At 41.4% G+C, this 26,617-nt stretch overlaps 1 protein-coding gene across 4 annotated transcripts in view; it reads right to left on the bottom strand.

The window, feature by feature from the left end:
• The window catches only part of ZMIZ1 (zinc finger MIZ-type containing 1), an 816,521-nt gene that overhangs the window by 187,423 nt on the left and 602,481 nt on the right, over positions 1-26,617 (bottom strand). For all 4 annotated transcript variants that reach the window (XM_069753082.1, XM_069753084.1, XM_069753085.1 and 1 more), the window contains exons 5-6: positions 16,623-16,736; positions 7,914-8,019 (exon numbers count right to left, since the gene is read on the bottom strand). In XM_069753082.1, coding sequence (XP_069609183.1) covers positions 7,914-8,019; positions 16,623-16,736 — 220 coding nt within the window. The remainder of the gene's footprint in view (positions 1-7,913; positions 8,020-16,622; positions 16,737-26,617) is intronic.

The following is a 26,617-nucleotide window of genomic DNA, read 5'->3' as shown; positions in this document are numbered from 1 at the left end:
CCCGCACTGTGTCCCCGATGCTCCGCTCCCCGCACGCTCCATACTCTCCTCCGGTCACCGCTAACACAGGGTTAATGCCGGCGGTAACATTCCGTTACCGCCGCGATTAACCCTGCGTCCCCAACCTTTTACTATTGATGCTGCCTATGCGGCATCAATAGTAAAAATGTCATGCTAAAAATAATAATAAAAAAAAAACAAAAAACAAACCTGCTATGCTCACCCTCCACCGCCTTTCTGGCTCCTCTTCACGCTCCCGACACCGCTCCATTGCAAGCGGCACGTTCCGCTCCCGTCCCAGGGCTGGTGTGCGACAAGGACCTGCCGTGAAGTCACAGTCGGTCATGTGACCGCGACGTCATCATAGGTCCTGCTCACACCAGCCCTGGGATGGGACCGCAAGCTGCCGCTTGAAATGGAGCGGTGCCGGGAGCGTGGAGAGGAGCGAGAAAGGCGGTGGAGGGTGAGTATAGCAGGACTACAACGGGCTATAGGTCAGTATATGTTTATTTTTTTTTTTAAGTCTCTATACTACGTGCCTCTGTGCTGGGCAATATACTACGTGGCTCTGCTATATACTATGAGGCTCTGCTATATACTATGTGGCTGGGCAATACGTGGCTGGGCAATATACTACGACGCTGGGCAATATACTACGTGGCTGGGCAATATACTACGTGGTTGGCCAATATACTACGTGGCTGGGCAATATACTACGTGGCTGGGCAATATACTACGTGGCTGGGCAATATACTACGTGGCTGGGCAATATACTTCGTGGCTGGGCAATATACTACGTGGCTGGGCAATATACTATGTGGCTGGGCAATATACTACGTCTCTGGGCAATATACTACGTGGCTGGGCAATATACTACGTGGACATGCATATTCTAGAATACCCGATGCGTTAGAATCGGGCCACCATCTAGTCATGTCATAAGAGAGAAATGACTAATAGCGGGCACATTCATTTTTTAAAGGTGTTCACCATTATTCATTGAATAACGGCGATCACGTGATCGGGGACCAGATCATGTTCTCCGCTACCCTTGGCTTAACTGGAGATTACTGAACTCTGGTACGCCACACGACAGCCAGTACCAACAGGGTAAGTTCCAGATTGGACCAAGGGAACCCAGTGGATGTAGTGTATATGGACTTTTCAAAAGCTTTTGATACGGTGCCACACAAAAGGTTGATACATAAAATGAGAATAATGGGGATAGGGGAAAATATGTGCAAGTGGGTTGAGAGCTGGCTCAGGGATAGGAAACAAAGGGTGGTTATTAATGGAGCACACTTGGACTGGGTAGTGGTTAGCAGTGGGGTACCACAGGGGTCAGTATTGGGCCCTCTTCTTTTTAACATATTTATTAATGACCTTGTAGGGGGCATTCAGAGTAGAATTTCAATATTTGCAGATGACACTAAACTCTGCAGGGTAATCAATACAGAGGAGGACAATTTTATATTACAGGATGATTTATGTAAACTAGAAGCTTGGGCTGATAAATGGCAAATGAGCTTTAATGGGGATAAATGTAAGGTCATGCACTTGGGTAGAAGTAATAAGATGTATAATTATGTGCTTAATTCTAAAACTCTGGGCAAAACCGTCAATGAAAAAGACCTGGGTGTATGGGTGGATGACAAACTTAAATTCAGTGGCCAGTGTCAGGCAGCTGCTACAAAGGCAAATAAAATAATGGGATGCATTAAAAGAGGCATAGATGCTCATGAGGAGAACATAATTTTACCTCTATACAAGTCACTAGTTCGACCACACTTAGAATACTGTGCACAGTTCTGGTCTCCGGTGTATAAGAAAGACATAGCTGAACTGGAGCGGGTGCAGAGAAGAGCGACCAAGGTTATTAGAGGACTGGGGGGTCTGCAATACCAAGATAGGTTATTACACTTGGGGCTATTTAGTTTGGAAAAACGAAGACTAAGGGGTGATCTTATTTTAATGTATAAATATATGAGGGGACAGTACAAAGACCTTTCTGATGATCTTTTTAATCATAGACCTGAAACAGGGACAAGGGGGCATCCTCTGCGGTTGGAGGAAAAAAGGTTTAAGCATAATAACAGACGCGGATTCTTTACTGTAAGAGCAGTGAGACTATGGAACTCTCTGCCATATGATGTTGTAATGAGTGATTCATTACTTAAATTTAAGAGGGGACTGGATACCTTTCTGGAAAAGTATAATGTTACAGGGTATATACACTAGATTCCTTGATAGGGCGTTGATCTAGGGAACTAGTCTGATTGCCGTATGTGGAGTCGGGAAGGAATTTTTTTCCCCAATGTGGAGCTTACTCTTTGCACATGGGGTTTTTTTGCCTTCCTCTGGATCAACATGTTAGGTTAGGCTATGGGTTGAACTAGATGGACATATAGTCTTCCTTCAACCTTAATAACTATGTAACTATGTAACATCACGGGGACAGCGACAGTGCGGTAGGGGAGCATCTGTTTTTCTTTATTATTTTACATGGAGTAGTAGAACATTTAGATAGGGTTATTTAAACACACAATCCCTTTGATGGTCAACTTTGCAGGTGTATAGCACAAAGTTGTAGTCCCTGGCAGAGGAAGCCACCGTACATGTATTAATAAGAAAAACACGATTCTGGGTGGTCAAACCCACAAGGAACATAAGCCATGTGGCTTGATGTCTGACTAATAGAAAAATCTCTTTACATGGATGCAACCTTTAAAAGTATTATTCCCACAGTATGTGGAAAGATAATACATTTTTTTTTATAGAAAGTCAACAATGGGATAAACTTGAGAACACAAAATATTAATAACCTGTAGCCTGTGAATATATTGCATATGTTGTACCAATATAGCATAGCGCTGGCACTGCATACAATTCATTTATACTCTCAAGGGAATGGTCAGAATTTCCAAATTATAACACATAATGGGTTAAAATTCTTTCTGCAAAAGTGTTGAAAACATAACACAGCTTTGTAACCATGAAGCACAGAGAAGAAAAATCATGCATTTTCCATTAGCAAATCACCTTCTCAAGCACCACCACAGCCACTTTGAGGGTATGTGCACAAGTCAGGATTTCTTGCAGAAATTTCCTGACAAAACCCGGACATTTCTGCCAGAAACCGCACGCGTTTTTTTTTTTAGTTTTTTATGCACTATTTGCGTGTTTTTTGTGCGTTTTTTTGCATTTTTTCCCAATGCATAGAATAGCGGGAAAAACACGAAAAATCTGCAAAATTAATGAACTTGCTGCTTTTTTTACCACGATGCGTTTTTTTCGCGGAAAAAAACGCATCATGTGCACAAAAATTGCAGAATGCATTCTAAATGATAGGATGCATATGTATGCATTTTAAATGCGTTTTTATTGCAAAAAAAACCGCGAAAACATCTGAACGTGTCCACATACCCTCAAGCTATGAAATCCATGGGGCCTTCTGAGCAAGTGAAAAGAAGTGCAATTCGTAAAGAATGCGAAGCAAAAGATATTGGGCGGAATGGTATATTCAAAGTTGGGTCCCCATGTTCATTGAAGGAAATAATTATTTGATCCCTTGCTGATTTAATAAGTTTGCCCACTAACAAAGACATGAACAGTCTATAATTTTAAGGGTAGGTTACTTTTAACATTGAGAGATAGAATATCAAAAATAAAATCCAGAAAATCACATTGTATAAATTAGAGATCAGATTTATGAGATTAATCTGTAGGCTTTGGGCTGCCGTCACACTATTATTATTTGGTCAGTATTTTACATCAGTATTTGTAAGTCAAAACCAGGAGTGGGCGATAAATGCAGAAGTGGTGCATATGTTTCTATTATACTTTTCCTCTATTTGTTCCACTCCTGGTTTTGGCTACAAATACTGAGGTAAAATACTGACCAATGATAGGCTCATCTTATATTATTGTAAAAATGCCCATACATAGGACACTAACCTTTCTCCTAATTCATTACTTCAGCACAGGAGAAAGTTTGTTGGTTGTAATAATCATAATAAGTCAAGAGATAATATTCTTTGTCTGAAGTCAACTGTCAACATTTTCATCTCATAGTTGCTAGTCAATGCGCCTTCTGTGAAAAAAATGTTTTCAATCCACCAGCGTGAAAACTACAAGGTAATTTATTTAATTTTTTTAAATTGTGATATGAAAAAAAAAATTACCAAAAATCTTTCAAAAATACATGTAAACACAAAAACCTAATGTAAACAATAGGTAATTTTTTTAATGCCGGCGGCTTCCTTCTAAGGATAATGCGAAAAAAAGGAAAAAAAAAAGGTTTTCAAAAGTGCTGTATCCAAAACTATTTTTTTTTTTAAAAGAGAAAAACAAAAAAAACACATTTCTCAAAGACTTTTTATCAATAACTATTTAGCCAAAAAAGACTACATTGTATTGTACCTACTGTATGTAACCTATTAAGGTGCACATGATATATGATGTACATGTAGGTACTTGGTATTTAATCCTGGCTGTAGGTTGGACAGTCACTTGTGTAGGTCTAAGAGTCTGTGTTATAGGTATATCTGGTGCATCCAATGCCCATCTTGATTTTTACAAGAATTTATTAATTAATTAGGATGATATATTTTTTGTATCGTAAAGTCTGACAAATATACAAATATTTACCATAACAGAAAGAACTTGATTTACACAAATTGTTCAATGATTCATTTTTCACAATAGAGAAAGTTTCATGAAGACACAAAAGATTAAGGCTGTAAAAAAATGTCATAACAAAGAACTTGGCAGACAATCGAATATGTATGGGGTGCCAGCCAACTGATGGTTGGGGAAGATGTCTGTCGGGCATGTCCGATTTCAGACTGGCAATTGTATTGTTCTCCTGCAGATAACCCGCTGATCGTGTCAGCCAGCGAGATTCTCATAGAAAACACAGGAGGGAGCAGACAAAGCAGCACTTCTGTGTATGGGATGAGAATAACCAGAAATATGATCCTCTCCCTAATGAATCCATAAGAGCCACATGGTACATTTGGCATATATGTCTTTGTTCACCAGTTATACATAGCGGTACATTAACAATTGATGGGTTTTCTCATGAAGACAATCTGTCCATATGTCCTATTTGGGCAGCTGGATAACACACATGTGCACTCCCCCGCTTGAGACCCCTCTATGAGCCAAATGGTGGGCGTCGGTATGTAACTGCTCCGATTCTGGCAAACTTTAACCATCCTTGTATTCCATAGACATCCATTCACCTTAATGGTCATTAAGCAATACTGAATGCCACGTTCACATGTTCAGTATTTGGTCAGCACTTTAACCAGGAGTGGGTGATAAATGCAGAAGTGGTGATGTGTTTCTATCATACTTTTCCTCTGATTGTTCTATTCTTGGTACACAGCTATGATGGAGACTGGCCATGACCTTTAAAAGCAAAAATCAATCATCCGCTACGGGGTGCTGTGAACACCCCCAATTTAAAAAGGGTTGTCTATGACTAGCTAGGGGTCTCAAACTTGGCTGAGTAAATGAGCCTCACATAGACCTCATTCTTTGTGGGATAAGATGACATTTTCAGCATTAGCATTTTTTTCTATATGACATTTATCATTTTTTTTCTTACACTTTTGGTGTATTTTTTACGTTAATTTTTTAATAGTCTCTTTCATATGGGTTATGTTATAGTTTTATAGGTTGGGTGATTTGGGATGTGACCATACCAAATGTGTACTTTTTATTGTTTACTTTAGTCTTTTCACAAATCAGCATTTTTAATGGCAAAATATTTTTACGCTTTTTTTAATACTTTTTTTTGTCCATCATCAATTGACCCCATACAGTAGTATTGTTTTATAAATGGCTCCATATAGTAATTGTGGCCACCATCCAGTAATAATGCCCCCTGCCATGCCGCTCTTCACATGATGGTCCGTGATGGTGGCTAGTATAGGTATTGCTATGGCGGCATCCGGTGATTCTCTGTGCCGCGATACATCTCAATTCAATGTGCTTCCAGTTAAAATGAAAAAATAAAGTGCTGGCATTGGTGTGTCCTGTGCCGCCCCAGACCGGGTCACGATTGTCTCGGGAGCTATGTTATCTGCGTACTGCAGCCTCAGGGGCTACATGTGGATGTGGGCCATGTGTTTGAGACCCCTGGACTACACCCTCAGTTGAATTTACAGTAATCCTCTAACATAGCATAATATTATTGAAACTTGCACTATTTGTGAGTAGTAATATTGAATTGGGGTAGTAGCAGGCAATTTTCAATGGAAGAAATCCTATATAGAAAAGAAATACCAAATAATATTCAAAATAGAACCAATTTAGTAAATATTACACAATAAGCATATACCCCAAAGAAATATTTACTGACAAACCAATCATTAATTTTAATCAAGTTATTTTATTTTTAAAAAGGACATAACACAACAAATAACACTTCTTTATTTAAAAAAATGAATATATATATAATTATTAAAAATGAAATTTTGAATAAAAATGTAACTTGTATGTGAGGGGGCTAGGGCACACCAAGACTGATTGATAAATAAATGATATATAAATAACCAGAAATTACAATAATATATTACATCAATTAAATACAGATGTGATCACAAAAGAAACATATATAATCAATACAATTATTACACGGCTGCCCTAGCCCCCTCACATACGAGTTACATTTTTATTCAAAATTTCATTTTTAATAAATATATATATATATATATATATATATATTCATTTTTTAATAAAGAAGTGTTATTTGTTGTGTTATGTCCTTTTTAAAAATAAAATAATTTGATTAAAATTAATGATTGGTTTGTCAGTAAATATTTCTTTGGGGTATATATAATTTTCAGTGGAAGCCTATATTCTGTGATGGACTCCTAATAATATAAAAGCTGGTGAGCAGCCAGGTGTTGAACCTTTACATTACATAAACCCTGGCTGTGAGACTGGAGGCATGACTAGCCTTTCCACTATCCATTTATGCGATCATTGTGACAATACTAAGTTCTGGCCATAAATGAAGAGAACATTATTCATCACATTATCTATAATACACATACTGTACGTGCTGGTGCATTATTTCCCACATTACCACTAGTAGTCCTCCCTACTATTACCTTCGTTCTAAGCAGCTGGATTGGCCGAGGGCTATAGGCTAGTAAACTGTAACATCTATTCACCCAGCTCAGCTCTACCTGCACTGTCTGCATAACTTGGGCCGGGTCCAAATGAGCAGGGCCCCAGCGTACTGTGCATACCAATGCTCCTAATGACTCATTCACAGTATGTATGAACTCTAGTCTCGGATATTTCACAAGAACAGACGCAAAGATGGCAGGTCAATGGCAAAATTACACAAAAAAGCTTTTTTCCCTCCTCATTTTCCAGACATAATTTAAGGCCATAAATCACCACAGAGACAGGTGACCTCAAAGGCTCCTTGGCAGTCAATGTGGAAACCTTGAGAGCAAGACACTAGCCTGCCTGAGCCCATGCACGGAGGCGAAACAGAGATGTGCAGCTTTGTCACATTAACCCTAAATTCTAGGCAGAAATCTATCTTATTCACAACCTTGGAAATATTCAAAGTAAAGGTCATTATTGTACATTTGCCATAAACCTACAAGATTTGTCATTCTATAGACAACACACCCTTTCCATTACATATAAGCAGCATCTGCATTTAAGACACAATCTACAAATGTAATACTGTAGCAGTTTGTATTAGAAGGGTCATTATAACAAAGGGTTAAGACACAAAGCAGCTTCAGCAGGTAACCACCATAGTAAAGTGTTGCCAGGCAACAATGTGCAAATATTATCCGCTGCAGGTCTTGACTTGTGTAGATCAGAGCCCTCAGCAGAAGATCGCCTGTCAGAAACGTAAATATTAATTGCTTGCTTCCTACCAGCTGATTTAGGCGTGAACTTGTCTCTGTTGGCCGCACATACGGCAAGGAGTCTATATCCAAGGTCCAGGTCAAAGCCTTGCTGTGATGCTACTCTACTAACCACCTGTAGGAAGAAGGAAAACATGAAAGGGTTAACCAACATCCAATGCAGAAGAACGCAACTACTGAAGATACGCACTCTATTAGGACACAAGTGGTATGTAGCATTGTGTCATAGACACCCAACAAACTGGTAACAGCAAAGGGCAGGATTCTGGGATGTGTGAAAGAAGGGTCAATAGCAAAAAGCAGAACAAAAAAAAAACACACATCAAAATCACATCAATACCCAATATCACTGTCCTTTGTCTTCAAAACAGCGTCAGTTCTTCCAAGTACACTTGCACACAGTTTTTGAAGGAACTCGGCAGGAGGTTGTTCCAAACATCTTGGAGCATTAACCACAGATCTTCTGTGCATGAGGTGTGTGCAGGTCTCTTCATATAATCACACACAGACTGGATGAGATTAGGGCTCTGTGGGGCCGTATCAACACTCAGGGTATGTGTCCACGTTCAGAGCCGCAGCGTCAAACACGCAGCGTCCAGATGTTACAGCATAGTTGAAGGGATTTCATGAAATCCCGTCTCCACCATGCGGTAAATCACGCAGGCGGCAGACCCACGTAAACGGACATGCGGCACGTCTTTTCAAAACGCAGCATGTCTGTTTACAGTGTGGCGATGCTCCGTTGCCGTGCCGTAAATTTCCCATAGATAATCATTAGATGCGGTAAAACTTCATCTAATGATTAGTGAAATGCGTAGAAACTGCGTTAATGCAGCTTACTACGCATGTCACATGCCGGCTTACCTGTCCCGCCGCCGAAAGCCCCATGTCCACTGCAGTTCTCGCGGTAGGATAAGTTCTCGCGATAACTTAGCTTACCGCGATAACTGCCGTGCACATGACCAGGGGGGGGGGGGATCTCCGGTCACACTAGGCTCGTTCTCACGGTCAGCTGACCGTGAGTGCTAGAATGTAGGTGATGGCTGGAGAGTTATCTCCAGCAATCATCTACAAGCTCTACTATGTCTGGATGTCAGGCATCCAGATGTAGCAGAGCTGGACTCGTCGTGGGACACTCATTATGGGATATCTGCGGACAGGGAGTATGAATTTGGCTTGTTTTTTTATGCTTTTTTGCAGGACGAGGGTCTTCAAGAGGATTGAGCTAATAATAAAGATATGGTCAAAAAGTGTGTGTAATCATTTCATTAAAATATTTTTTTCTAGTGTGTTTTATTTACACTTTACCTAGGATTAATAATGGATAGGCTTCTTATTGATGCCTCTCCATTATTAACCGGGCTTAATGTCACCTAAGGTGTCATTAACCCCTTATTACCCCATATCCCACCACTACTCGGGAGTGGGAAGAGAGAGGCTAAGCGCCGGAATTGGCGCATCTTATAGATGTGCCATTTCTGGGGCGGCTGGGGGCTGGTATTTGTAGCCGGGGGGGGAGGGGAGGCAATATCCATGGTCCCTCTCTAGGCTATGAATATCAGCCCGCAGCTGTCTGCGTAGCCTTTCTGGTTGTAAATTATAGGGGGACCCCACATCATTTTTTGGGGAGTCCCCCTATTTTTATAGCCAGTAAAGGCTACGCAGACAGCTACGGGCTAATATTCATAGCCTGGGAAGCTCCATGGGTGTTAACCCCATCCCAGGCTACAAATATCAGTCCCCCAGTCGCTGGCTTTCCCTCTCTGGCACAGAAAATTGCGCGGGAGCCCACGTAATTTTTTTTTTCAATTTTTTTTTTTTTTAAATTAAACATATTGCATTTAAGGCCGGAGTAAATATCCGACACTGCCGCGGGCACTCAGGACCGGAGCGTTCAGCTGCATAAAAATACATGCAGCCGCACACTTCCGTCTCGAGTGCCTGGGGCAGTGTCGGGTATTGAAGCGAGAGACTTGTGTGAGTTTCTCGTGAGTGTGACCCCGGCCTAACGCAGAATTCATGGGTGGGTGTGTCTTTATTTAAGGCTGGGATCACACATGCGAGAATCTCGGACGAGTCTCCCATCTTAATACCCGGCACTGCCGCCGACACTCGGGACCGGAGCGTGTGGCTGCATAGAAATACATGCAACAGCACGATCCTCTCTCGAGTGCCGGCGGCAGTGGTGGGTATTAAGATGTGAGACTCGTACGAGTTTCTCGCATCTGTGATCCATCTATCGTATCCATCTATCATATCCATCTATCGTATCCATCTATCTATCGTATCCATCTATCTATCGTATCCATCTATCTATCGTATCCATCTATCTATCGTATCCATCTATCATATCGTATCCATCTATCTATCGTATCCATCTATCTATCGTATCCATCTATCGTATCCATCTATCGTATCCATCTATCGTATCCATCTATCGTATCCATCTATCGTATCCATCTATCGTATCCATCTATCTATCGTATCCATCTATCTATCGTATCCATCTATCGTATCCATCTATCGTATCCATCTATCTATTAATCTATTATCTATTTATCTATCTATCAATATATCTATCGATATATCTACATATAGATAGATATATTTATAGATAGATATATCAGTAGATAATAGATAGATATATCGATAGATAGATACTATAGATAAATACGATAGATAGATGGATACGATAGATATCTACTATATAATTGTCTAAGGGTCACTTCCGTCTGTCCTGGATATTCATTCGCTGATTGGTCTCGCCAGCTGCCTGTCATGGCTGCCGCGACCAATCAGCGACGGGCACAGTCCGGAAGAAAATGGCCGCATAATCCCCTCCGATCACCGCTAACACAGGGTTAATGCCGGCAGTAACGGACCGCATTATGCCGCGGGTAACGCACTCCGTTACCGCCGCTATTAACCCTGTGTGTCCCCAACTTTTTACTATTGATGCTGCCTATGCGGCATCAATAGTAAAAAATGTAATGTTAAAAATAATAATAAAAAAAAACCTGCTATACTCACCCTCCGTAGTCCGCTGAGCCGCTCGCGCCGGCCGCCATCTTCCGTTGCAGGTTCCGGTGGCAAAGATGGTATGGGAGAAGGACCTGCCATGACGTGACGGTCATGTGACCGCGACGTCATCACAGGCCCTGCGTGCCTGCACGAGAAGGACCTGCCATGATGTCACGGTCATGTGACCGCGACGTCATCACAGGTCCTGCGCTCATACCAACCCTGGGACCGGAAGCTGCCGTGGACTACAAAGGGCCCTCGGAAAGGTGAGTATATGTTTGTTTTTTATTTTTTAACCTGTGACAAACGTGGCTGGGCAATATACTACGTAGCTGGGCAATATACTACGTGGCTCTGTGCTGTATACTACGTCACTGGGCAATATACTACGTGGCTGCGCAATATACTACGTCACTGGGAAATATACTACGTCACTAGGCAATATGCTATGTCACTGGCCAATATACTACGTGACTGGGCAATATACTACGTGACTGGGCAATATACTACGTGACTGGGCAATATACTACGCGACTGTGCAATATACTACGCGGCTGGGCAATATACTACGTGACTGCAATATACTACGTGGCTGGGCAATATACTACGTGGCTGGGCAATATACTACGTGGCTGGGCAATATACTACGTGGTTGGGCAATATACTACGTGACTGGAATATACTACGTGGCTGGGCAATAAACTACGTGGTTGGGCAATATACTACGTGACTGCAATATACTACGTGGCTGGGCAATAAACTACATGGTTGGGCAATATACTACGTGGCTGGGCAATATACTACGTGGGCTGTGCAATATACTACATGGACATGCATGTTCTAGAATACCCGATGTGTTAAGGTACCGTCACACATAACGATATCGTTAACGATATCGTTGCTTTTTGTGACATAGCAACGATATCGTTAAGGAAATCGTTATGTGTGACAGCGACCAACGATCAGGCCTCTGCTGGGAGATCGTTGGTCGCTGAGGAAAGTCCAGCACTTTATTTCGTTGCTGGATCTCCCGCTGACATCGCTGGATTGGCGTGTGTGACGCCGATCCAGAGATGTCTTCACTGGTAACCAGGGTAAACATCGGGTTACTAAGCGCAGGGCCGCGCTTAGTAACCCGATGTTTACCCTGGTTACCAGCGTAAACGTTAAAAAAACAAACACTACATACTTACCTTCCGCTGTCTGTCCCCGACGCTCTGCTTCTCTGCACTCCTCCTGCATCCTGTGTCAGCGCCGGCCAGCCGGAAAGCACAGAGGTGACGTCGCCGCTCTGCTTTCCGGCTGACCGGCGCTGACAGTGCAGAGGAAAGCAGAGCGCCGGAGGACAGACAGCTGAAGGTAAGTATGTAGTGTTTGTTTTTTTAACGTTTACGCTGGTAACCAGGGTAAACATCGGGTTACTAAGCGCGGCCCTGTGCTTAGTAACCCGATGTTTACCCTGGTTACCGGGGACCTCGGGATCGTTAGTCGCTGGAGAGCTGTCTGTGTGACAGCTCTCCAGCGACCAAACAGCGACGCTGCAGCGATCGACATCGTTGTCGGTATCGCTGCAGCGTCGCTTAGTATGACGGTACCTTTAGAATCGGGCCACCATCTAGTCTATCATATCTATCTAGCTGTGTGTGTAAACATCATTCTTCAATGGAGTATGTAAATGAAGAGGTAGGACAAGAAATTACATCACAAGTCTTTTTTTTTTGTATATCTTTATTTAGCTTACAAAAACACACACAAATCCGCATGAAAAAAAAGCAAGAAAAAAGCATGTAAAAACGCAGGTGACCTGCCTGTGACCTCAGGCGCAGATTTGGTGCAGATTTTACCTGCGTCAAATCCAGAGTAAATCCTGATGCAATCTTGAATGTGGACACATACCAGGGTGGATAAAAATCAATGTTTTTTAAAAAAATAAATAAAAAAAATCGGATTTTTTTTATTTAAATTGGAATTTTTTTGATTTAAATCGGATTTTTTTCAATAAACTGCTTTTTGAGGAAAATATTTTACCATCCAAAGGTTCTTCCATCATGAGGGATAAAGCTGAGTTGTTTAACTCAGTAGAATAAAGGCTGTATATGTGTAACATTCACAATGCCATTCTCTTCCAGAGGTTTCTGTAGGATTAGTGGGCAGTTTCTCTCCTATATTATCACAGACGCTCGCTTTACTTACGCAGTTCTCAAAACTGAATTTGACTCCGCAGAGGTCCCAGCCTCTTCTTCACGGCAAAAATGTTACAACATGAACAGAGTTGAGAAAAAGACCTTAATCCTATTGTTCTACAAACCTATGAATACAGAATCAACCCCTTCAGTGCCAAGTCCAAGAAGTTAGACAATATGTTTCTGATTGTTTGGAGTGGAATAGATCTGCACAACACAAGAAGAATGTGAATCTAAGTGTGAGGAGGAGGAAGGGCAAGCAGACAAGAAAATGAAAGTGAAACTTTGAGCACAATACTGCAGCATTGCCACAGACAGACAAGTCTGGATCTGTTTGTGTGTACGATCTGAGGTTTATTACATTCTTTCCTGCAAGGCCTGGTGGTGCGAATGAGGCAACATTATGAGAAGTGCGGTGATGAAGATGACCGAAGAAACACTTCTGAACAGGCAGGATCTTCAGGTTGGTAAACATTTTTATTGAATCCTATTTCTAAAGACTGAACTGTCATGTGTGAGAAAAATTATATTTCTTATTATTACTGCATGTTACCGTCATTTGGTACAGTTATGAAGAAAAACAAATATTCCTTTTGGGGCAGGGGCAGTGATGTGTTGTGTACAATAAGCAGAAATTGTATAAACAATAAAATAACAGAATTGACTTTTTTTGTTTAGGGGAATTCATGGATTCTGGAAACTATCCACCTCCAAGATCACCATCATCCTGTTCTACAGTTTCAGAGTTATCCATTCAGGATAGTGCTTCATTAGCAGCAGCATCATCATCAGACACCCACAGCCACATATCACCATCACCCAAAAGGAAGAAAAAACCTTTACCTCCTGGAACCACCATAGATAGGTTTGTGATAAGAACTAGCAGATTAGAAAAAGTTGACTGATGAAAAAATTGCCCAGTTTATTTATGCAACGAACTCTTCTTTCCGTCTGACTGAGAACCCACATTTCATTAATATGGTTCAGTCACTGAGACCAGGATACAGTCCACCCAGCAGAGCTGATGTTGCAGGGAAACTGCTGGATCAAGTGTATGACAGAGAAATGGAGCAATGTGCAACAGCTCTGGAGGGTAAAATTGTTAACCTAAGTATTGATGGGTGGAGTAATGTCCACAATGATCCTATTGTATGTGCTTGTATAACAACAGAAGAAGGTAAAGTCTTCCTTGCACAAACAACTGATACGTCAGGAAATGCACACACAGCAGAATACTTACAAGAAGTGGCAGTAAAAGCTATAACGACATGTGAACAAAAATTCAAATGTCTAGTACGCAGTTTGGTCACTGACAATGCTGCAAACGTATCCAAGATGAGAAGAGATTTAGAAGAGCAAGGAGGGAATACAAAGCTGCTAATAACATATGGTTGCAGTGCTTATTTGCTGCACCTCTTAGCCAAAGACTTAAGTGTTCCAGAAATAAAGGCTAATGTTATTGAAATTGCTAAATACTTCCGTAATAATCATTTTGCTGCAGCAGCTCTGAAAAGGATGGGTGGAACCAAGCTAACGTTCCCACAAGATGTTAGATGGAACTCTGTGGTGGACTGTTTTGAGCAGTATATCAAAAACTGGCCTATTCTGATGACACTTTGTGAAGAAAATCGAGATAAAATAGAGGGCACTGTCACGGCCAAAATCCTCAACATTGGGCTTAAGAGAAATGTTGAACATATGCTGATCTTCCTGAAACCCATCTCTCAAGCTTTAAACAAAATACAGAAAAATAGCTGTTTTATTGCGGATGCTGTTGAAATTTGGAAGGAACTGAGTGAACACTTAAAAACAGAACTACACATGGACAGAATTAAATTACAAGCAGTAAACAAACGAATGGGACAAGCACTGACTCCAGCTCATTTTTTGGCAAATATTGTCAATATCCAATATCAGGGTCAAAACCTAAGTGCTGAGGAAGAGGAGTTAGCTATGACATGGGTATTCAGCAATCATCCATCTTTAATGCCAACTATAATAAACTTCAGAGCTAAGGGGGAACCATTCAAGAAATATATGTTTGCTGAAGATATTTTAAGGAAGGTCACACCAGTAAACTGGTGGAAGTCACTTAAGCGCTTGGATTTAGAGACTGTTCAAGTAATGATTTCACTTTTAACAGCAGTAGCTTCTTCTGCAGGCGTTGAAAGAATATTCTCTTCCTTTGGACTCATTCATTCTAAATTGAGAAATCGGTTGGGACCCAATAAAGCAGGAAAGCTTGCTTTTCTTTTCCAGATTATGAATAGGAACAAAGAAGAAGATGATGATGAAGATGACGACAAGTGAGCTACAGAGGACAGCAGGGACAGTAGTATTTAAGTTTTTCATGTGTCGGCTGGGCTGACAGTCTAAGTTTCTTATAATATATATATATTTTGTTTAGCCAAATTAGTTAACAAACATGCATGTTTGTTTAAGCAAATAACTTATGCTGTAATGTTGTTATTGTTTCAGTTGAATAAATCTATTTAAATTGTTATTAAGGTCAGGATTATTTTTCTCCTTCCTAAGTACAACAGAACAGTGGTGTCCAAATATGAATGATTAACCCATTAAACTGGGGAGAAAAAAGTAATATAAAAAGTGATTCTAAAAATCTTCATTTACTTGCATGTTAAAGTAGCAAGAACTAGTTTAGGTAGAAACTTTGATTTAAATCACTGATTTAAATCAAGCATTACTGACTAGTGATTTAAATCGCGATTTAAATCAGTTAGATTTAAATCAAATCCACCCTGACACATACCCTCACAGGACTCCTTTTTTTTCTTTATGCTGAAGATGGTTCTTAATTATATTGGCTGTATGTTTGGCGGTTGTTGTTTTTTTCACACCCACCTAAAACTTTTGTACAGTACTATATATATTCAAAAGCTTTTTTATTTCTATACATCAATTGTCTTATAATGTTTTAGCAGTACAACCCTCGTTTGAGTGGCTTTGACAAAGCCTAACCTTTTTTCAGATTGAGGCCTCATGGAGTCTATGGCTTTTTATGAAGCATTCTGAGTGTCTTGTATGGTGCCTTTGTATTATGGAATCGTATCCTCTTCTAGCAGCAGTATCTAGTGACCGCTACCTATATAATAAGGCATTCATTGGAGCACGGCATCATTTAGTTTTCTTAATGATGTTGTAGAAATACTGGGGTGACCTCCAAGCACATCAGTATAAAACCGGAGGCACGGTATACTCACTGTGAAACTAGTTCCTGTAAAACAGACTACCGTATTTACATTGTTTACTAATTGGATTTACATTTTTGATAGATACCTAATAACTATTCATTACTGTCTAATGACTAAACTTATTGTCTAATAACTAAACCTGTAACAAAGCACAATATTCACAAGTTGTGTAATCTTCCCCATAGAGCAGTGCACCAGTATGTATTCACCAAATGCAGAAATCATGAGCAGGGGAGTAGCAATTTCCACTTGTAAGTCACAGACTGAGAACTTAAAAAGAGGTGAAAAGCTAAAGAGCATACCGTTAAACAACCCATGAGACTCTGTTCAAACGGTCTTTGAAAAGCTCGAGGATCTCCACACCAGTCCAAAAGCTCTGTAGCTGCATTGTGAAAATTTGCTGGGTTCTGTAAGTGCTGAAAGAGACAGAAACATAGTTGTCAGACAACCACACCATGTGAAAGTCAACTAGAGACAGTATGCAATGAACGAAGCTGCCTAATATAAGAAATCAGGATGATTTTCCATTCTATATAAAAAGAAAAAAGTGAACATCAATTTTAGTAAATCTGTATTTAAAAAAGAAAAATTGGCATTATTACAATGGATGGATGTACGGTATCTACTGGTGCTATTTACTAGATAATATGGCAGAGAAAATTCTAATATCCCCTTACTTAAAGGGAATCTGCCAGTATGATCAACCCCCCTAAGCCGTCTATATGGGCATGTAGGTCATAGGAAGCTTGATAAAATGATACATTGATATCTGCAACGCAATGTCTTATTTCAGAGAAATCACATTTTTATTATATGTAAATAAGCTATTAAGATTTATGGACCAGACATAGATTTCCCTGAAAATTCACCTCCAGAGCTTAGATTAACAGGGAGGAGAAATGCAGATATGTTTGCAATGTGACGAAGCTCAGCTCTGCTGTATTGTGTTGGTTGTAATCACACACACCTCTGCAGTGAGATCGGGAGGGCAGCCATCACATATCACACTGGTCACACCACCTTTAATTTAAATCATGCTCTGGAGGCGGAGTCTCATGCAGATCAGTGTCCGATGCATAGTCCTGAACAGCTCATTTACATATAAGAACAACATGGATTTCTCTGGAATAAGGCATCAAATCGCAGATATCAAGGTATCAATTATTCAGCTTCCTATGACCTATATGCCCACACGGCTTAGAAAGGTTGATCTTAGGCTAGGTTCACATTGCGTTAGGGCAGTCCGTTTAGCGCATAGCGCTACGGACTGCGCTAACGCAATGTCCCAAAAAGGATCGCATTTGCCGATCCGGCTAGCGCAGATGCCCGCAAGCAGTGTTTGAGGTCTGTCACTCAAATGACTGCACATCGCTAGCGCACGCCCAATGTGGGCTTGCTCTAGTGATGCGTTCGCCATTACAAGCAAAGACGGCGTTAACTGACTACGTTACACCGCGTTATGCCGCGGTGTAACGTAGTCCGTTTAACGGGTTCACATAACGCAATGTGAACCTAGCCTTACTGGTAGATTCCCTTTAACCCCCTTAATATCCAATGACGGATATATCCAACATTGGACGCCTCCCCGTTTGGTGCGGGCTTCGGCGATGAATCCGCACCTTTTCCGTTACATGACAGCTGATCTGATCAACTGTCATGTGCCCCTAACTGCCGCAAGTGGAATCGCAATCTACCTGTGGCTGTTAACATGTTAAATGCCGTTGTCAAACTCCGACAGCGGCATTTAACATGCATGCGCAGGAAGCGTTCGGATGATCACAGTTTATAGTCTCCCATGGAGACTATTGAAGCAAGTAAAAAAAAAAGTTTTTAATAATATTCTAAAAATAAAAAATATATAAAAGTTCAAATCACCCCCCTTTTGCCCCATTCAAAATGAAACAATAGAAAAAATCAAATATACACATATTTGGTATCGGTGTGTTCAGAATCACCCGATCTAGCAATATATAAAAATTTATCCGATCGGTAAACAGCGTAGCGAGAAAAAAAAAATCGAAACACCAGAATTACGTTTTTCTGGTCGCTGCAACATTGCAATACAATGCAATAACGGGTGATCAAAAGATCGTATACACACCAATATGGTATCAATAAAAATGTCAGATCGGTGCGCAAAAAATAAGCCATCACCCGGCCCCAGATCCCTAAAAGTGGAGATGCTACGGGTCTCGGAAAATGGCAACATTTTATTTATTTATTTTTTACAAACTTTGGAATTTTTTTCCCACCACTTAAAGAGAAAAGAACCTAGACATGTTTGGGGTCTCTGAACTCATAATGACCTGTAGAATCATAATTTTAGGTCAGTTTTAGCATTTAGTAAACATGGTAAAAAACATCCAATAAACAATTATGGGATTGCACTTTTTTTTACAATTTCACCGCATTTGGATTTTTTTCACATTTTCCAGTACACAATATGGTAAAATCAATGGTGCCATTCAAAAGTACAACTCGTCCCACAAAGAAACAAGCTGTCATACTGATTGATGGAAAAACAAAAAAGTTATGGCCGCGAGAAGGGGAGCAAAAAATGGAAACGCAACAACGGAAGTACCCCTGGTTCTTAAAGGGAACCTGTCACTTCCCCATATTAAGGGGACATATTAAGGTAAAAGAGCCTCCTTCAGCAGCACTAAGGCTGCATTCTGTGAAGGTGGCTCTTATGTTTTTGATCCCTAATAATGCTGAAATATTCACTTTGATAAATTGCACGCCATACCTGCATTGAGTCCGGGGGGGTACGTCTCCCCCTGACTCAGCCGCCTCCCAGCCATGCATCATCCCCTCAGTGCACCGGTCGCCTCCTCCTCTGTGTTTCCTCATGTTACCGGTGCCTGTACTGTGCTCTCATTTTTCGGGCTTGCGCCGTGCGCGCTGCCCTGGAACACACATCAGCTGATGTACTGATATTGTGCCTGCGTGTAGCAGAGGCCCCAGATCCCGTCCCGCAGTGTGTTATGATGTATTCACACTGCGGGGCTTGGAATCTGGCGCTGTGCGCAGGTGCGATATACTTATATCACTTGATGTAAGTTCCAGGGCAGCGCGCACGGCGCATGCCTGACAAATAATTGCAGAGTGCCGGTGACGGCACAAGACAGAAAGGAGGTGGCACCCGGTGAGATGGACGGCTGCGAGGCGCTTGAGTCAGGGGGAGAAAAACGTACCCAGACTCAACACAGTTATGGCGCGCAATTTATAAAAGTGAATATTTCAGCGTTATTAGGGATCAAAAACATAAGAGCCACCTTCACAGAATGCAGCCTTAGTGCTGCTGAAAGAGGCTCTTTTACTTTAATAGGCCCTGGGGGGGAGGGGGGGGGGCCGGTTCCCTTTAAGGGTTTTATGGTTTGTTTCCTTTGTTTGGTTTTTATTTTACTTGGCCATTTGAAGGTAGCCAATCCTAACATACTGTAGCTACGAGTGACGGAAAATGTACTGAATACAGTTTCAATCTTGACTTCTACCGGGGTCAAGCTCTTTATTATAGCAATGCTTGATCCAAGAAAGCTTCCCTGCAATGCGCTGGAGAATACCATCCAGAGAGATGACATAAATTATGATATCATAGAGCGTTGTAAAAGGACTATTCAGAATCATGGAAACTGATGAAAGGTATCAATTTATATATATAATCGTTTAAGGGTCACTTCTGTCTGTTTGTCTGTCACGGAAATCCTGCGTCGCTGATTGGTCGCGGCCGGCAGCGACCAATCAGCGACAGGCACCATCCGGCCGCGAATTCGCCCTTCCGTACGCCCCTCCAGGAAGTGCCCCCTCCCTACTCCCCTCCAGTCAGTGCCCACACTGCGGTTTAGCAGTCCGTTAAATGGACTGCGTTACACCGCAGCATAACGCGGTGTAACGCAGTCCGTTATGTTATGACCTGGTGGTCAGGACAATAATGGACCTGGTGGTTAAGAGCACACGGAATGACCTGATAGTTACTGATAATAAAGGACGAGCTCTGGGACGTGGGAACTCTGCTGACCGCAATCCCTAATCCTATCAAACACACTAGAAATAGCCGTGGATTGCGCCTAACGCTCCCTATGCAACTCGGCACAGCCTAAGGAAGTAGCTAGCCCTGAAGATAGAAAAATAAAGCCTACCTTGCCTCAGAGAAATTCCCCAAAGGAAAAGGCAATCCCCCACATATAATGACTGTGAGTAAAGATGAAAATACAAACACAGAGATGAAATAGATTTAGCAAAGTGAGGCCCGACTTACTGAACAGACCGAGGATAGGAAAGGTTACTTTGCGGTCAGCACAAAAACCTACAAAAAGACCACGCAGAGGGCGCAAAAAGACCCTCCGCACCGACTCACGGTGCGGAGGTGCTCCCTCTGCGTCCCAGAGCTTCCAGCAAGCAAGACAACAATAAAAATAGCAAGCTGGACAGAAAAATAGCAAACCAAAGAAATACAAGCTGGAACTTAGCTTCTGCTGGGAAGACAGGTCACAAGAACGATCCAGGAGTGAACTAGACCAATACTGGAACATTGACAGGTGGCATGGAGCAAAGATCTAAGTGGAGTTAAATAGAGCAGCCAGCCAACGAATTAACCTTGTCACCTGTGGAAGGAAATTCAGAAACACCCACCAGAGGAAGTCCATGGACAGAACCAGCCGAAGTACCATTCATGACCACAGGAGGGAGCCCGACAACAGAATTCACAACACCGTTAAGGCTGCTATTTTACCCTGTGTGACCAACTTTTTACTATTAATGCTGCCTATGCAGCATCAATAGTAAAAAGATTTAATGTTAAAAATAATAAAAAATCATCATATACTCACATTCCGGCGCCTTTCCTGCTCCTTGCGACGCTCCGGTGACCGCTCCATGCAAGTGGCAGGTTCCGGTGGCAAGATCTCAAGAATGCATTGTGGCAATGACCGGAGATGACGTAGTGGTCTCGCGAGACCGCTATATCATCACGTGCTATTGCCGCAATGCATTCTTGGGACCGGAGCGTCACAAGGAGCATCGCTAAACGCATGGGCTGGATCCGGGGGCTGCCAGGTGAGTATATAACTATTTTTTTTATTTTTAATTGTTTTTTAACAGGGATATGGTGCCCACATTGCTATATACTACGTGACCTGTGTTAGATACTACGTGGGCTGTGTTATATACTGCGTGGCCTGTGTTATATACTATGTGGGCTGTGCTATATATGTGGCTGTGCAATATACTACGTGGCTGGGCAATATACTATGTGGCTGTGTTATATACTACGTGGCCTGTGTTATATACTACGTGGGCTGTGTTATATACTGCGTGGGCTGTTCTATATACTACTATACATATTCTAAAATACCCGACGTGTTAGAATCGGGCCACCATCTAGTGAACACATGATTGGATAACAGATGTCAGTAATCTGTGTCCGCTGGGAGCTGACAGGTAAGAAAGTAAAATTGATCAGTAAACGACATAGAAGCTCAGGATGGTTATGTAAACCAACATATAATTAACAGTGATGAAAATCTTGACAATGGTAAACATGTAAGGCTATAGATGTAAGTTTGTCGAGACCAACATCTTGTGTCATAGTAAAGCCTTCCAATTTATGCTATGTATCTCCTGGACCTTCTTTGATTAGCTGAACAACAGAGGAACCCGGTTTCTCAGGTTTCTGAAGAACAAAAACTATAATTAACACTAAGCTCTACTGCAAGATACACTCTGTATCAGATTTTTGTCATCTTTCTGCCCTCCCTTAGGGTACCGTCACACTAAAACGACGCTGCAGCGATACGACAATGATGTCGATCGCTGCAGCGTCGCTGTTTGGTCGCTGGAGAGCTGTCACACAGACAGCTCTCCAGCGACCAACGATCCCGAAGTTCCCTGGTAACCAGGGTAAACATCAGGTTACTAAGCGCAGGGCAGCGCTTAGTAACCCGATGTTTACCCTGGTTACCAGCGTAAACGTAAAAAAAAACAAACACTACATACTTACATTCCTGTCGCGTCCCTCGGTGCTGTGCTTCTCTGCACTGACAGTGAGCGCCGGACAGCCGGAAAGCAGAGCGGTGACGTCACCACTGTACTTTACGGGTGGCCGGCGCTCACCAGTCAGTGTGGGAAGCTGAAGGCGAGGGACATGACCAGACACCGGGAATGTAAGTATGTAGTGTTTTTTTTTTTTTACATTTACACTGGTAACCAGGGTAAATATCGGGTTACTAAGCGCAGCCCTGCGCTTAGTAACCCGATGTTTACCCTGGTTACCAGTGAAGACATCGCTGAATCGGCGTCACACACGCCGATTCAGCGATGTCAGCGGGAGATCCAGCGACGAAATAAAGTTTCAAACGATCTGCTACGACGTACGATTCTCAGCGGGGTCCCTGATCGCAGTAGCGTGTCAGACACAGCGAGATCGTAACGATATCGCTGGAACGTCACGGATCGTGCCGTCCTAGCGACCAAAGTGCCACTGTGTGACGGTACCCTTAGGACAGATTCAGAAAAGATTTTTTAACCAGAAGAAAACACAGATCATTTTTCATCCATGTTGTCAACTGTATATAATAGGCCAAATATAGTTGCCCATTTTTGGAGAGAGATCAGGAGAATTACTTTTTTTTTTTAAAGATCACTCAGTTGCTTTCTCATCTGCCATCTCGTTTCTATATCACAGTGACATTCTCTTTAAGTCACACAGAACTTCTCTCTTCCAGAATTACCTTGTTAAAGGGATGCTAAAATAAGAATAGAACCTATAGTTAGGCTATTGTGTTGAATTTTTTTTTTTTTTTAAAAAGTGGAACTTTTTTTTCTGTATCACAATTTGTATTAAAAACTTTGCAGTTTCACAATAGCAACTGGTACTTTTTTTTAGACTTAAATCCTGATGAGTGAACAATACCTCTTATGACCCCTTATGGCATGATCAATTCCTTGGATCTTTTTGTATCCCTTTTCTGTTTTATACAGTTCAACAACCTTTTCCCGTAGTTCCGTTGACAATTCTTTGGCTTTCCCCATGACTCACAATCCACAAAAGTCAGTGGCTGGATGAAAGAAACAAGAGTCTGTCTGGATCCCAGAAACTCACTCAGCTGTTATGCACACACACTGATTACAAGCAAACAGGTCACATGTGAGGATGTTACCTTTAGTAGCCATTCAAACCAATTTGTGTCAACTTCTGTGCATGTTATCAGGCCAAAATCACCAGGGTATGTGAACTTTTGATCAGGATCATTTAGATGTTTTGGGTTGTCATTATGATTTAAAAAGAGAAACCACAGCAGTTTGACAATAAATGGCTTCACCCAACCACTAAACATGAATGGAGAAAAAGTTTGGGCATTATCATTCATATTCTCTGAAAAAAAGGCAACGAAAGCAAAAATTCTGCCGGGGCATGTAAACTTTTGAGCACAACTGTATATCTATTCTAGCTATTCTATTCTGTCGGGTCACTGTGTGATTTTACTGTACGCGGCAGTTGAATTGCCAGCTTTTCAAAGGACATTGGTGTGTAAAAATTGGATGGCAATACCATGGTCCGAGTGTCGTGCAATTTTTTTCTCACACCCATTGACTTGCATTGGCGATCACAGCATGCTGCAATTTTTTTCTCAGTCCGATTTCAGCTGAGAAAAAAAAAATCACAGATGAGTTGTGACTCCTAGATTAACACTGGTCAGAATGCAATTCGATTTTTTATCGGATTACACTCGTCTGTTTTCCTCGCAGATGAGCATGAGCTCTTATATGAAAACGTTTCCTGACAGGACAGGAAGTAGAAGTCTAAAAAGGCCCAATGGCCAGTGTGAAAATTTGTTAATCAATGTAACATTTTTACAGAAAAAAATAAGGATTTAAATGGTAGGTCATTTTCTGATAATAGCTTCCATTGAATGCTACAGGAGCCTGCAACCCAGCTATATGAAGAGGATTAGGATTTCCATCAAGAGAATTCTGTTTTCGAAAAGTAGATTTAATTTTTCAAGATAACTTTCTGGGTTCTGCAGAATACAAAGTTATAGTAGCCCATTCAGATCCTAATAGAAATTTCTGGTCTTTCTTCCATGCGACTTGAGAGGGGGCCCTCACACTGACATAGGAAAAAAATAGCAGTGAAAAGTCAGAACCTATTTCAAAACCCCCACCCTGAATTTCTCACTCCGCATTCCTTTCATTGCTTTCTACTTGCTTTTTTCTTTCAAGTATTCCTTCTGTTTTTTAAAACTCTACTTGTATATATACACTATTTCCGCACTAATGCGCAGCGTTTAAAACTCATCCGCAAGTGGTGAAAAAAACGCATGTAAACGCGTACAAACGCTGCGTTTTTTAGACGCATGCATTGTCGCATGCGGTTAAGAAAACACCGCGTTTGTACGCGTTTACATGCGTTTTTTCCTGCGTTTGCGCTTTTGGTACGCATGATGAGAAATTTCACAAGCTGGTTTTTGTTCATTCTGCTTCACAAAAATCGGAATAAAAAGCAATCAAAAATGTCACGTGCCCGAAAATGTTACCAATAAAAATGTCAACTCGTCCCGCTAAAAACAAGACCTCACATGACTCTGTGGACCAAAATATGGAAAAATTGTAGCTCTCAAAATGTGGTAACGCAAAAAATATTGTTTGGAATAAAAAGCGTCTTTCAGTGTGTGACAGATGCCAATCATAAAAATCCACTAGAAAACTCCTTATAAATAGAAATCAAACCTCCTTCATCACCCTTAGTTAGGGAAAAATTAAAAAATTTAAAAAATGTATTTATTTCCATTTTCCCATTAGGGTTAGGGTTAGGGCTAGGGTTAGGGCTTGGGTTAGGTTTAGAGTTAGGGTTTGGATCCCTTTATCACCTTGATGGTGGCTTAGGGTTAGGGCTAGGGTTAGGGTTTGGATCCCTTTATCACCTTGATGGTGGGGGGTGGCTTATCAGTGTCTAGACTTGTTTTTCTCTATTGAAACGCATGCGTTCAAAAACGCAACCAAACGCATGTGCTTAAAAACCCATGCGTTTACATAGACAGCAATACATTTTTTTTACACAATCAAACGCATGCGTTTTTTTGCGGCAAAAAAAACGCCTCTAGAAATTACTACATGTTGTATTTACACACCAAGACGCAAGCATCGAAACGACGCATACGTCGTCAAACGCGGCCAAACACGTAAAAAAAAAACCGCATGCATTTTTAATGTTAAATATAGGAAAACACGACGCATGCGTTTATATGCGTTACAAACGCAGCGGCAAAAAACGCAAATGTGAAACCAGCCTTAGCTTAGTTTAAAAGAGCATTAATCTCAGCAGCACATCGTCCTCTGTATACAGGACATTAGAGTTGCCCAATTTCATAAATGTTTCATTCCCACCAAACAGTTGTATATTTCTGCATTTTTCATCAAACCAAATTCTCCACATGTGAATTTCTTTGAATCATTACGAGATTGTATGAATTGATTTAAACTTGGGCATGAACTAAGTTTTCCAGTGGCAGGAGCTTACAGTCATGGCCAAAAGTATTGACACCCCTGCAATTCTGTCAGATAATACTCATTTTCTTCCTGAAAATGATTGCAAACACAAATTATTTGGTATTATTATCTTCATTTTATTTGTCTTAAATGGAAAAACACAAAAGAGAAAGAAGCAAAAAGCAAAACATTGATAATTTCACACAAAACTCCAAAAATGGGCTAGACAAAAGTATTGGCACCCTCAGTCTAATACTTGGTTGCACAACCTTTAGCCAAAATAACTGCGACCAACCGCTTCCGGTAACCATCAATGAGTTTCTTACAATGCTCTGCTGGAATTTTAGACCATTCTTCTTTGGCAAACTGCTCCAGGTCCCTGATATTTGAAGGGTGCCTTCTCCAAACTGCCATTTTTAGATCTCTCTACAGGTGTTCTATGGCAGGGGTCCCCAACGCCAGTCCTCAAGGCCCACCAACATGTTATGTTTTCAGGATTTCCTTAGTCTTGCCCAGGTAATAATTGCATCACCTGTGCAATGCAAAGGAAATCCTGAAAACATGACCTGTTGGTGGGCCTTGAGGACTGGGGTTGGGGACCCCTGTTCTATGAGATTCAGGTCTGGACTCATTGCTGGCCACCTTTGAAGTCTCCAGTGCTTTCTCTCAAACCATTTTCTAGTGCTTTCTGAAGTGTGTTTTGGGTCATTGTCCTGCTGGAAGACCTATGACCTCTGAGGGAGACCCAGCTTTCTCACACTGGGCCCTACATTATGCTGCAAAATTTGTTGGTAGTCTTCAGACTTCATAA

The sequence above is a fragment of the Ranitomeya imitator genome, chromosome 2, assembly GCF_032444005.1.
Source record: "Ranitomeya imitator isolate aRanImi1 chromosome 2, aRanImi1.pri, whole genome shotgun sequence".
NCBI lineage: Eukaryota > Metazoa > Chordata > Amphibia > Anura > Dendrobatidae > Ranitomeya > Ranitomeya imitator.
The sequence above is the reverse complement of the archived record's forward strand: the minus strand, read 5'-3'. Positions and strand labels throughout refer to the sequence as shown.